This window comes from Bufo gargarizans, chromosome 11, assembly GCF_014858855.1.
Source record: "Bufo gargarizans isolate SCDJY-AF-19 chromosome 11, ASM1485885v1, whole genome shotgun sequence".
Classification (NCBI taxonomy): domain Eukaryota; kingdom Metazoa; phylum Chordata; class Amphibia; order Anura; family Bufonidae; genus Bufo; species Bufo gargarizans.
In genome coordinates, this window is record NC_058090.1 from 42215406 (window position 1) to 42229185 (window position 13780).

At 44.4% G+C, this 13780-nt stretch overlaps 1 protein-coding gene across 1 annotated transcript in view; it reads right to left on the minus strand.

Moving 5' to 3' along the window:
* STARD9 (StAR related lipid transfer domain containing 9) overlaps nucleotides 1–13780 on the minus strand; it is a 155529-nt gene that overhangs the window by 83516 nt on the left and 58233 nt on the right. Inside the window, exons 4-7 of the mRNA XM_044271258.1 lie at nucleotides 5110–5226; nucleotides 4231–4263; nucleotides 3927–3988; nucleotides 2215–2327 (exon numbers count right to left, since the gene is read on the minus strand). Of these exons, the coding sequence (XP_044127193.1) occupies nucleotides 2215–2327; nucleotides 3927–3988; nucleotides 4231–4263; nucleotides 5110–5226 (325 nt within the window). The remainder of the gene's footprint in view (nucleotides 1–2214; nucleotides 2328–3926; nucleotides 3989–4230; nucleotides 4264–5109; nucleotides 5227–13780) is intronic.

Below are 13780 nucleotides of genomic sequence, written 5' to 3' on the forward strand. Positions count from 1 at the left end.
AAAAGGGAAGGCTGCGCTTGCATAGAGCGTGGCCTTCCCTTCAAACACCTGGTCAGCGGGGATGCCGGGTGTCGGACCCCCCGCCAATCTGATATTTGATGACCTACCCTGAGGATAGGTCATCAATATTAAAATCTCAGAAAACCCCTTTAAGAATTAACAAAAGTGGAGCTAGAGCAGTGTCATCCAAGGCCTGGGGCATGTAGGAGGAAGAGAACAAATTTACAACTGATGTGAACTTCTACCAACAGGAACCAGTGAAAACCGTATCTAACTTTTATCTAAAACAGCGTGGAAAATACAAGCAAATGTAATCTGCAGTTATGTTATCTTCATCAGTTACCAACAATGTCCTTTTATGTATTGTCAGTTTTGTTTTTGAGATACACAAGGTTTTCTATGAAACTGAAGAGAAATCCACATGCTTTTAATTATAAGTATTAGCTAAGTGCCTGATGGAGATGTTCGTCACAAGCGCCTCTATTCATCTAACTGCTGACCGCATTGTCATGTGCTGAATGTGTAATATAACAATTCACACAAAGACAATCTTTATTGCTTTTTCATAATTGCGCTGAAAGTAAGAAGATACAAAAACAACACTATTTCTGAGTGTTGGAAATAAACGGATTTACTAACACTTTCCTACATAATAAAGTGGTAGTGTACAGACGAGGTACAACCTGCCATTCAATAGTGTACACTGTATTCCCCGCACATGGCAGACTAGTTCTGTCTTCATTGGTCGTCAATAGTTATTCATGAACTGATTAACAACCATTATTTTATGGCGGGTTTACACGGGCAGATTATTGGGAACGAATGTTACTACAAATGCTCGTTTTAGATAATGGGTCCATCTAAGGGTGCCGCTGTTTATCGGCTGAAATGTTCCTTCATGCAGCGCATTAAATGGTCGTTTTCAGGCAGCAGATCGTGCTCGGTGAACAAACAATAAAGCTGTATGAGGAAGAACAAAGCCATTAGCCACTGCTCGGCCCCATAGAGTGGAGGTGATCGCTGCATGTAATCTAAAAAGCCTCACCCAAAATTCACTGCAGCAGATGAAGCTAGATGAAAAGTGTAATATTAAAGGGAACCTGTCACCAGGATTTTGTCTATAGAGCTGAGGACATGGGTTGCTAGATGGCCACTAGCACATCCGCAATACCCAGTCCCCATAGCTCTGTGTGCTTTTATTGTGGGGAAAAAAACTATTTGATACATATGCAAATTAACCTGAGATGAGTCCTGTCCCTGACTCCTCTCACGTACAGGACTCCTCTCAGGTTAATTTGCACATGTATAAAATAGTTTTTTTACACAATAAATGCACACAGAGCTATGGGGACTGGGTATTGCGGATGTGCTAGTGGCCATCTAGCAACCCATGTCCTCAGCTCTATACCCAAAATCCCGGTGACAGGTTCCCTTTAAGCACATCCTTTAGTGCAAACAAAATATTAAAAAATCAGTTGGGGGGAAAAGGATGCTAAGACTCCAATAATACTAGAATGAAGGGGGCTGGGATGATCATCAGAGCCCTGTGCCCATGAAAGTTGAGATGGCCTCCCTGGGCTTCACATGAGAGAGACACTGTTGCTCCATTATAGCTTGTGGCCAGGCGGTGTTCTCCATTAAAAAAAGAGGAGAGATTGACATTGTGCTATAGGATCCTGCATCACCTTCAATTAAAGGGGTTATTCCATCTTAGACAATCGGGGCATATCGCAAGGATATGCCCCCGTTGTCTGATAGGTGCGGGTCCCGCACCTATAAGGAGAACGGAGCAGAAAAAGTGGAGGAGGGCGCACTGCGCATGTGCACCTGCCCTCCGTTCATTTCTATGGAGCCGCCGAAAATAGCCGAGCGCTGGCTCGGCTATTTCCGTTCGCCCCATAGAAACGAATGGGAGCGTTGGCCGCGCATGTGCGGTGCGCTCCCATTCACTTCAATGGGAGAGACGGGGAGCTGTGCCTGGTGGTGGTCGGACCCTGGGAAACCCGGGGTCCTCCAGCCACAACTCTCCCCGGCTACGTTCTCGTTGTAGGTGCGGGTCCCAGAGGTGGGACCCGCACCTATCAGACAATGGGGGCATATCCTTGCGATATGCCCCCATTGTCTAAGATGGGATAACCCCTTTAATGCACAGAGTAACACACAGAAGGTTTTCATACTACTTAGTCTCCAGGTGCATTTGCTTTTCTATCATACCTTGCACGTATGGCCCCTTCTCCGGGTGCTCCCGGACCCGCAGTGTATAGGGTTTCTTCTGATCAGACTGGTGTAGCAAATCCCGGACTCGCTCATTATAAATCTCTAGAAAACTTTTAAACAAAAATGTCTTGAATTATTGCATTGTACAGACATATGTAATGTGTTTATTATGCCCAATGAGACAAATACGAAGGCCCCAACAAGTCCTCCCAACCATCGTACATGTAAACTTCTCCCAAAAGTGGTTATGAAGACTATTTTGATTAAGTAGTAAGCATAAAGTTTAGTACTGTATATGCATTCACAATATGAAACCACCAAAAAGACTAAACTATTTGCACTTAGCAACTCCATTTCCTAAAGAATATATTGTTTCACAAGCATCAATCACAACAAGCTGTAATTTTGTAATTGTGACCTGAAAACAGAGAGCAGCATACAGGCCGTAGCTCATCTGTACTGCATCCATGGTATTCATACAAATGTAACATGATGCGATATTAGTCTTTCAGTAGCACATTCCCTGCACACAGCTATATTACAGATCTGGAAAACTTCCCTGTTGTATGGGGCTATGATATGTCACTTATAGACTTTACAGAGCCCTACAATATTTCATATTTCATATGGAGGCACCCAGACTTTTTTCTGTCAGAGCACCATACCGTGGGTGACAGAGTACCTACAGCTCCATAGTACACAGCAGCAGGGAGTCTGCACATCTCCCTCCAAAATGTTCTGCCTTGTGCATGAGACCTTAAGGTAACTATATACATTAGTCTAAAACTGATCAAAACAGCTGATTTTAACTAAAAGCAATCGTTCGCTGAGTGAAATTTTACGGTGAATGATCATTTTAGCCGACTGATTTGCTATACTCATTTACATAGTGTTGACACATTCGGCAGCACTTTACAGACATTATCACTTGCTGCCCCCAATGGGGCTCACAATCTAAGGTTCCTATCAGTACGTCTTTGGAGTGTGGGAGGAAACTGAAGTACCCGGGGGAAACACACACAAACATGGGAAGAACATATAAACTCCATGCAGATGTTGTCCTTAGTCGGATTCAAACCCAGTACCCCAGCGCTGCAGGGCACAAGTGCTAACCACTGAGCCACCTGATGCCAGACAATCATCATCTGAAAAGAAGTCGGTTGTGTTTGAAATTTTCATTCAACAGCTGGATGAAAGATCTTTCTTTGAAAGAATGTTCATCCATCACATGTATGGCCAGTTTGAACAATGTGGACTTAAACGTGTATGGCCGTGTCTGCGAAACAACCATTCACAAGATGATCGTTTGTTCAACCATTAAATTCCGGGAATTCCAGACCTGCGGCCCTCCAGATGTTGTAAAACTACAACCCCCAGTATGCCCGGACAGACTACAGATATCAGCCTATAGCCGGGCATGGTGGGAGTTGTAATCTTACAACAGCTGGAGGGCCGCAGGTTGAGCATCCCTGCATTAAGTTATCCCCTAAGAATAGCATATGGGATAACTATTAGAATGGTGGAGGTCCTATCGCTGGGACCCTCACTGATCACCGGAACGAGACCTCCTTGCCCCATGGAGCTTTCGGAAAGAACTGAGAGGCCAAAAAACAAGCGTGTGGCCGCTCTGTTTATTCCTATAGAAGTTCCACAGATATTTTTGTAAAAGGAAGCACTTTGATATACTTTTATGACTGAGTAGGATTCACCTCACTTCAATCCGGCTTGAGGATGGAGTGCCTGGAGAGCCATCATTATAACTGAACAGACCCTGCGAACAGTAGAATGAGAGTACATGACCACTTATTTATGACAAAATATATTTAATGTGAGAAATATATGGTAAACTGAAAGGATAACAATAACTATATACTAATGTCCAGGTGTTTTCTACTGTACTGTACCGTATGTATGTGCTGTATTCATTGTTTTTGTGTATCTGTATGTGCTAGATGCATATGCCAGCATTTACCACATGTTTGTGCCTGAAAATATTATATAGTATGTACTTACCTCACAAATGCGGGGTGTTAATCCAATTGATGCCTATTTAGAAAACAACCATGCAAAAAATGGTGAACATTAAAATCTAAAAATCCCACAAAAAGCACATACATTGGCATATTTTATATACAATGAAAAACTGTGGCACGCTCCACTGTATGCTATATTATTCTCCCTGAGATGCATTGGTTCTAGGAGAGAATACTGTGCATTACATTTAGGAGCAGAGTAGTAGTCCGTAAAAAGGACCTATAAGAACTGTGTGCCGTTGGTACAGGCTCTGCCGTGTGAGAGCCCCAAGGATAAAGAACAGTTAGTAAAATTCTGAGCATCTTACTGCACAATCATTACCAACCTCAAGCTTGAAAATTATCATGATCAATATTCTGCCGTTACCTTAATTACTCAAACATAAACCATATTTTTCACCCTATAGGATGCACCCCCTTCCCAAAGTGGGGGGGGAAATGTCAGTGCATCTTATGGGGCGAATACTAAGGTGCGCTCATTAGCATAGGAGGACCGGGAAGCGGTGAATGCAGCGCTCCCAGAGTTCTGTACTCACCGCTTCCTGGTCTTCCTTGGCCGCTCGCTGTGCTGTCACTGCGCACAGTAGGGCATTGTGACCTCACGTTGTGCAGTCACAGCACAGCGCGCGGCAGGAAGAACAAGAACGCTTGATCTCAGGAGCAGGGCGGCGGCATCCGGGGGTCATATTCACATTGGGGGTCTGATTCAAGGTCATATTCACATTAGGTCTGATTGTAGCTCTGAGCTGAGGTCTGATGAAAAATATTTTTTCTTCTTCTTCTTTTCCTCCTCTAAAACCTAGGTGTGTTTTATGGACAGGTGCAAAAATACGGTAAATAGTGTATGAATATCACTTACCGGAGTACCCATCATTGTGTACGTCTTCCCTGAGCCGGTCTGTCCATAGGCAAATAGACACACATTATAGCCGCTAATGGCTTCTGACAGAACTGTGGTGCCAAGGTCTTGGAAAATCTGAGAAGAACAAGAGAATACAACAGGTTAATATCAGCAACAGGCATGCTGCTAGCCTTAGGTTTACCTAACCTCACATGAACAAGCTCGCGATAGCTGGCCCGCAGATTTACCAATCCCACCATGTTAACGAAGACTTGTCCGCTATAATAAATGTTAGTATTCCCAGGAAACTACAATCCTGGAACATCTTTTCGTAAAGTTCAACATCGTGCCAGTACTTTATTATTCCTCCTGCCTGTTAGGCCTCATTCACATGTCTGTGTTTCATCTGTGAAGAGGTTTGTGAAGGGTCCTTTATTGGTCCGTATGTCAGATGTTATCCCATGTGCACCACTAGGCCGAAAAAGTTATTTACATAGGATCGCCTATTAATGGTCAGGGAAAAAATCACTGATGGAACATGGATGCCATCCGTGTTCTGTCAGTGATTTTCATGGACTGATAGACAATGGGGGCATTTAAAGTAGTGCATGTTTGTTGTGGGTCAGTGGAAAGACAAGGATGTGTGAATAAACACATTAAAAGCAATGGATCTGTGTTCCTGGACATCATGATTCACTGCCATGTGAATGAGGCCTAACTATCCCTTTTTCAAAGTGGCGTGTCCCTACATAGTCTGGCTCTGTCTGCACCGATTGGACAGTGTGAGGGTCCTTTTACCGATTATCAGCCGATTATCTGGCAGATAATTGTGGAAGAGCATTTGTATAAACGCTTGTTCCTGATAATCTGAGTATAAGATATCAGTGATGGGGTCAGTCTATCGGCATGTAAAACCAGATCATGGTGTATAAACGGCGATCTGCTGCACTGAAACAATGATTTTCTATGGGGACAAGCGAATGCTGAATCGTTCGCTCGTCCCCATAGAGCGGTGGTGATAAGCTAATCTTTGGGGGGAATTTATCATTTCTCTACTCCTTTCCTATTGGCGTTCAAAAGTTGTAAAACCCCAGTTTTTTGACTTTTCAAATACCATTATTACTTTTTTAACCAAACTTTTACTCTGCTCTCGACTGTTTCCAAAAAGCACAGCAAGGGTGGGGTGTGGACGGGTACAACGGTCCCAGCACATTTATCGATGTTTACACTAGAAGCTGGCGTAAATGATGACTGAATTCTATGCAAGCCACAAGCGTGAGTAGATTTCAGTCTACAGTACGGAGTGCGCCTCGTCATAAATTACTCGCCTCCTTTGGCAGTGCAGGCCCTATCAAGACCAGCCTAGCATACTGTATGTCGGTCTTGATAAATCAGGACCTTTATGTCTATCTAACCCAGTAAAGAGTCACCGAGTAGGTGTGGTTCCCGCTCTGGTGGTCCCGACTGTCCATTTAGTACAAGATCAGCCATTTGAACGGGCAGTACTGTATATACCACAGTAAACTTGTCCTGCAGCAGCCGGAGCTCCCCCAGTGATAACAGCTGATCCCTGCACGTCACAGCAGTCAGACCCCCATTAGATGATAGAAGGGGCTGTTCCACAAAGAAAAGTAGGACGCCTTTTACCTGTTAGGCTACTTTCACACTCGCGTTTGGTGCGGATCCGTCATGGATCTGCACAGACGGATCCGTTCAGATAATAGAAACGTCTGCATCCGTTCAGAACAGATCCGTTTGTATTATCTGTAACATAGCCAAGACGGATCCATCTTGAACACCATTGAAAGTCAATGGAGGACGGATCCGTTTTCTATTGTGCCAGATTGTGTCATAGAAAACGAATTCGTCCCCATTGACTGACTTTGTGTGTCAGAACTGATCCGTTTGGCTCAGCTTCGCCAAAGCGGAATGCAGACGGAACGGAGGCAAACTGATGCATTCTGAGCGGATCCTTTTCCATTCAGAATGCATTAGGGCAAAACTTAATGGATCTCACAAACGGAAAGCCAAAACGCCAGTGTGAAAGTAGCCTTACTGGTATAAAAAAAAACATGTAGTTTATGAAAGAATATTTCGAACACGTAACAAATGATAGCAAACTTTGCAGCACACATGAGCTTGTTTGACTAGGACTGGCTCCAGTGAAAATCCACTACACCCTGACCAACAGGGAATAAGACAAAGCCTGTGCAATGTCTTTGTCCAGCTGATAAATAAAAGGAGAGTGAACTGGTTAATCCCAAGTCATATTTATTCATTTCAACGATAGATTCTAAAAAAACAACCTCTCAGATATACAGCAGATAACTCATATACAGAACATATACAAACCTATAATGCAGTATTGTGAATGCCTGGTGTGATATTCCTACACAATGAGTGCACACTTTACATTGGTACATGACTCCATACTTGCTTCCAGGGTGGGATCTCTGAGTTCCACCGATTGATTTTTGGTAATGGTGGCTGGTTTGCACAGTACATGCATCTGTGGCATTGGCATAGGCCAGTGATGGCGAACCTTTCACAGACCGAGTGCCCAAACTGCAACCCAAAACCCACTTATTTATTGCAAAGTGCCAACACAGCAATTTAACCTGAATATTACAGTCCAATAGTACATCTTTCATGTACTTTATCATTTAGCTATAATAGCTGCCTATATTCAGTGCTCTGCCTGTGCCGTTCATAGTGCGCCCTGCACTGATGATTGGCAGGAAAGGTCTAAGGCATATTGGTACGCCATAGACTTATTCCAGGGTGTGGGTGCCCACAGAGAGGGCTCTGAGTGCCACCTCCGTCACCCGTGCCTTGGGTTCATCACCACTAGGCTAGAGGCACAGTGCATTGCAGGGGAACATAGAGATGCTTGCCCACATCGCTATATACCTGCAGCAGCAGTTTCTATCATCTCCTCCTTTAGCTTGTATAGATTAGTGTAACTGTAAAGACTGGGGAGCGGAGTCTGTATTCTGGCTTTCAGATCTAAATCATAAATTAATTTTTATGGTCTGATGTCTAAATTTCTAAATTAAAGTTGGGGAACCTACAGAAGGATTTCAGCCTCAGCGCCGGTATATTGACGACACATCACATGGCAACTTGCAGTCATATGAACAGTTTAGGGTTCCAAAGTAGGTTTCTAGCTGCTTTAGGGTTCTGTAGACTGAAGAAGTTTGGGAACCACTGCTTTACATCATACTCTGGCAAATATGGATGCTTTTTGCTCCTGTCCATTATAAATAATGTTATCACGTAAGATAAATAATATTTAAAAAACAGTTTATGACTGGTGATCTGATAAAGTGATAGGTAAGTCAAGTCAATAGCAAGTTTACGCTGCCCGCACAGGATGCAGTTTTGAAGCTGAAACCAGATGTGGGTTCAATAAATAGTTTGTGTATTCAATAAGGAGAGGGGAGAAAGCCGCAGCCATACACCTCTGGGGGAAGCTTATCTTCCAGGAGAACCAAAATATTCACTTTTTCTGATGCTTTTCTTCCCCAACATCTATGTGTCAGGGGAGAGTTGTGACCTGCCCACCACACACATAAGACAGTCGGCCAAACCCGCTGTTATCGGTGGGTTTGGCCAATGATACACTAACATGTATGGGGGCCTCAAAGGGGTTGTGCAGGAAGTGAATATTGTTGACCCATCATCAGGATAGGTCATCAATATCTGATCTGCGGGGGTCTGATACCCGCCACCCCCACGGGATCAGCTGTTTGAAGAGGAGGCGGCGCTTCATGCGAGCACTACTTCCTCTTCATTACACTGCGCCGGTCTCCTGTGGAGCGGTGGCGTAGTCTAATTACAAGTACTTGCTCCATTCAATTGAACAGAGCAAGAACTTGTCATTACACTGTACTTCTGAGACGTCATGCAGAGTTACGAACAGGAAGCAACGCTCACATGGAGCTCCAATTCCTCTTCAAACAGTTGACTGGAGGAGGTGATGGGTGTCAGATCCACACAGATCAGGTACTGATGACCTATCCTGATAAGTCATCAATATATATGGCAGGAAACCCCCTTCAAAGCTGCCTTGTACACAAAAGCAGACCCAGCAGCGGGAACCTCATGCAACCCACCAAATTCTGCCAGTCCAGCCCAACAATTACAGGTACGGTCCAGCAATTAGCAGTGAGCCATAAACGGGGGTCTGGGCTGCATCGTGTATGGCAGTGTTCCTCAACTCCAGTCCACAGGGCCTACCTACCGGTCATGTTTTCAGGATTTCCTTAGTATTCAGCAGATGATATAATTAGTGTCGATCAGGGTAGATTGGGAACTTAAAGTGGCCCAGGAAAAGAAAAATAAGAGTGGCCCCATGTTGTAGGTGGGACTAAATTTATAGAAGACAGGGCAACATAAGGAGGCAGGGACAACAGAAGTAGACAAGGCCTGCAATATCAAAGTACCGCCACAGCAGAATCAAATACCACAGTGCGGCACAAAATACTGTGGCCTTCTCCACAGTATTCAACTGTATCATCGTCCTGAGGCCGTTGAGCATCAGAACATTAAAGGGAGTCTGTCACCACATTTGAGCATATTAGACTGATCAAATAGCGTTATATGTGCCACCGAGAACTTAAAAACGGTACCTTTGTTGTATCTAATGGAGTTTTCTTTCAGCCAAAAATGAACTTTTAAGATTCTGTAAATGCGCCCTCTCAAGTGCCCAGGGCGGCGTCTCAATCGTCCGAGCCCCAGGCAGCACCTCCTCAACGGCTCATAACCCCGCCCTCCGTGTGCCTCTGCCCGCCCGTTTACTCTCCTCCTCTCTCCTTTTCCACTACGCCCACTATGAATTTGACCGCGCAGCCGCAGTGGAAAAGGAGAGGAAGAGAGTAAACGGGCGGACAGAGGCACACGGAGGGCGGGTTATGAGCCGTTGAGGAGGTGCTGCCTGGGGCTCGGACGATTGAGACGCCGCCCTGGGCACTTGAGAGGGCGCATTTACAGAATCTTAAAAGTTCATTTTTGGCTGAAAGAAAACTCCATTAGATACAACAAAGGTACCGTTTTTAAGTTCTCGGTGGCACATATAACGCTATTTGATCAGTCTAATATGCTCAAATGTGGTGACAGACTCCCTTTAAGTACCAGGCCTCTAACCACTAGGAGAGTTTGGGTAGTCCCCTGGACATAGGCCCACCCGGAAATTTCCCTGTAGGATCTATGGCCAATCCGCCCCTGGTGTCAATACATCAGGACTTAGTAGAGGTATTCATTCTGTGGGATATTCTGAAATCATAGTAGGTGGGCCCTGAGGACTGGAGTTAAGGAACACTGGTGTATGAGAAGCCTTCAGGTGCTGACTGATCACAGAAGATGGATTACAATTTACTTGACCAAGGAGACGAGAAGTAACATGGACAATAACCTAGTTCCCATGGATAAACAGTAACAAAGCTGGTTATTTATCATGTAAGCCGAGCCCAGAGAAGGTCTTGAGGATCTACATGTGTGTATGAAGGAGGGGACCGAGGAGCCTGGGTCAATATTAGCAGGTAGTCAGTGACTTCCACAGTGAGGACATGTTTGAAGTTCCATTGTCTCCAGGTAACCGGATTTGAGAACACCAGGTAAACAAGATCAAGCAAAGATAAAAATTTATTCATTGCAAAGATAAAACAAATATTTTCCTTGTCACTTTCTTTATAAAAGATACCTTCATCTAAGGGAATTTTCACACGGAATGTAAAGTGAATGGGCAAAATCTACAGTCACAGGCTGATTTGATGTGGATTTCCTAGTGTATTTGCCACATATCTAGCGCTATACTAAACATGTGAAAGGGTGAAATCTGTGATGAAAATTTGTGATATGCAATGAATTTGAAAAGTCTTGAGACCCTTCCACTTTTTTCCCATTTAGTTATAGCGTGTGGCCAGTGTTCCGCTATCATTCTTCACTCCAATACCACATAATGAGAAAGTGAAAACAGAATGTTAGAAATCTTTGATAATTTATTGAAGCAGAAAAACTAAAATCTTGCATTGAGATACGTATTGAGAGCCTTTACTCAGGACTTAGTTGAAGCCCGTTTTGGCAGTGATCACAGACTCCAGTCTTCTTGGGTATGATGCCACAAGGTTTGCACACCTGGATTTGGGGATTTTATGCCATTCTTCTCATATCCTCTCAAGCATTGTCAGTGGACAGCCATTTTCGGGTCTCCAGTCAGGGCTCTGGCTGGGTAACTCAAGGACATTCACAGAGTTGTCCAAAAGCCACTCCTGTGTTGTGTTGGCCATGTGCCTAGAGTTATTGTCTTGTTGGGAGGTGAACCTAGTCTGAGGTCCAGAGTACCCTGGATCAGGTTTTCATTAAAGGGGTTGTCTGCTTTTTATTTTTATACTGATGATCTATCCTCAGGATAGGTCATCAATACCGTATCGACGGGGGTCCAACTCCTAGCACCACCGCAGATCAGCTGTTTGAAGAGAATACAGCACTTGTATGACCGCTGCCTTCTCTTCATTGTCTACCTGCTCTCCCTCACAATTGCAGCAGCGAGCAGGTGTAATTGCAGCTCCGACGCTCCATTCACTTCAAATAGGACAGTTCCCCCATATTCAAGTTAATAGAATATATCTGTACTTTGCTCCATTCAGCTGTCCTCTCAACCCTGATCATTCTCCCTGTCCGAGCCACTGAAAAACACCCCAGCATGATGCTGCCACCACCATGCTTTACTGTAGGGATGGTAATGACCATCGCCTGGTTTCCTCCAAATATGAGGCTTAGAATTGAGGCCAAAAATTCCAATATTAGATTCATCAGACCAGAGAATCATGGTTCTCACAGTCAGAGAGTCCTTTAGGTGCTTTATTGCAAACTTTCATGTGTCTTTTACAGAAAAAAGGCTTCTTTCTTTGGTGGTGTGCTGCAGTGATGGTTGGCCTTCTGGAAGTATCACCCTACAATACAACAGCGGTGGCTGTGCTCACCATCGTCCTTCCTTCAGGCGCCGTCCTCTCTGGTGGCCTGGGCCGCGGAAATGCACATAGGGACACATGCACAGCAGCTCCTGTTCCAGGCACCTTGTATCTGCACTGCTGAGGCGACCATGACCCCTGAAAATGTGATGCTAAGCTATCCCTACTGCTATCTGAAGATAGACAAACTGTATCAACTGTATTGGTATACAGGAGATTTAAGGAGGACCTATCACTTCCTGACAAGTATGTTTTAGCAACTTCTTGCACCCCCCTTATAATAACAATCCTGGAGCATTTATTCTTTTGACTATGGTGTATCATTCATTTATTATGCCTGCTAAAAGTTATGAATGAATTGCTAGAAGTTTGCAATTAAAGGGGTTGTCTCACTTCAGCAAATGGCATTTATCATGTAGAGAAAGTTACTACAAGCCACTTACTAATGTATTGTGATTGTCCATGTTGCCTCATTTGTTGGCTTGATTTATTTTTTCATCTCATTATACACTGCTCGTTTCCAGGGATTACGACCACCCTGCAATCCAGCAGTGGTGGTTGTGTTTGCACAGTATAGCAAAGGGCGCCAGCCTATGCGCACTCCCAGCGCTTTTTCCTACAGTGTGCAAGCACAGCCACCGTTGCTGGATTGCAGGTAGGTCATATCCATGGAAACAAGCAGTGTATCATGTGATGGAAAAATGACTCAAGCCAGCAAAGGAGGCAATATGGACAATCACAATACATTAGTAACTGCCTTGTATTAACTTTACCTACATGATTAAGACATTTGCTGAAGTGCGGAACCCCTTTAGGGCCCTCCTTCACATGTGTGGGTGAACATACATAAGGTCGTACGAATTTCCATGCGGATTTATGTGCATTTCTGCAATATATCCACACCAAAATCCACACTTTCTAATTGCACATTTTGGTGCGGATTAGATGTGGTTTGGCTGCAGATCTCACTCTTCGTTGGAAAAGTGGTGAAATCTGCAAACGTAATTGACATGCTGAGGGTTTGGAAATCCACATGAAGAGGTTAATTTCCACACAGAAAAAAAACTGTAAAGTGTACATGAGATTTGTGCAGGGGCGTATCTATAGGGGGAGCAGAGGTAGCAGTCGCTACTGGGCCCAGGAGCCTGAGGGGGCCTAAAAAACCCTGTGCCACATAAGACACTGGCATTATAGAAAGTGCATGCTGGTCAATTTACACCTCTGGCTGGAGGGAAGGGGTTAGGTCAAGAATTTGGCATTTCAATGTTAGCCTTCCTGCTGCCAGAGGCAATGTGCTCCCCTGCCCCTTGCCAACAAGCACTAAGGGAATGGGGGCCCAAGCTGAACTCTTGCACCAGGGCCCGTGAGCCTTTAGCTACGCCCCTGGATTTGCAGAGACAAACACCCCTAACCGGTAACACCCATCTGGACAGTCATTGCAAAATGCTAGTAAATCGCATGAACAGAATAAGCCAGAGATGTGGAAGCGAAGGGGGTCTAGTGGGCTAGTATTGGCTCTTTTATTGTTATTACAATGCCTATATCTGCCTACAATATTCCATAACTTGGACAGCCCCTTTAAACAGGTCCTCTTTCAACAGTCTGAGGTAAAATAGTTTCTTAGAGGTAGGTGACAAACAGGTTGCCTCAGCCCCCAGGCATCAGTATGTTTCCTTTTGTCATACTATTTGGCCCCATTCACACATCTGCAATTTTTT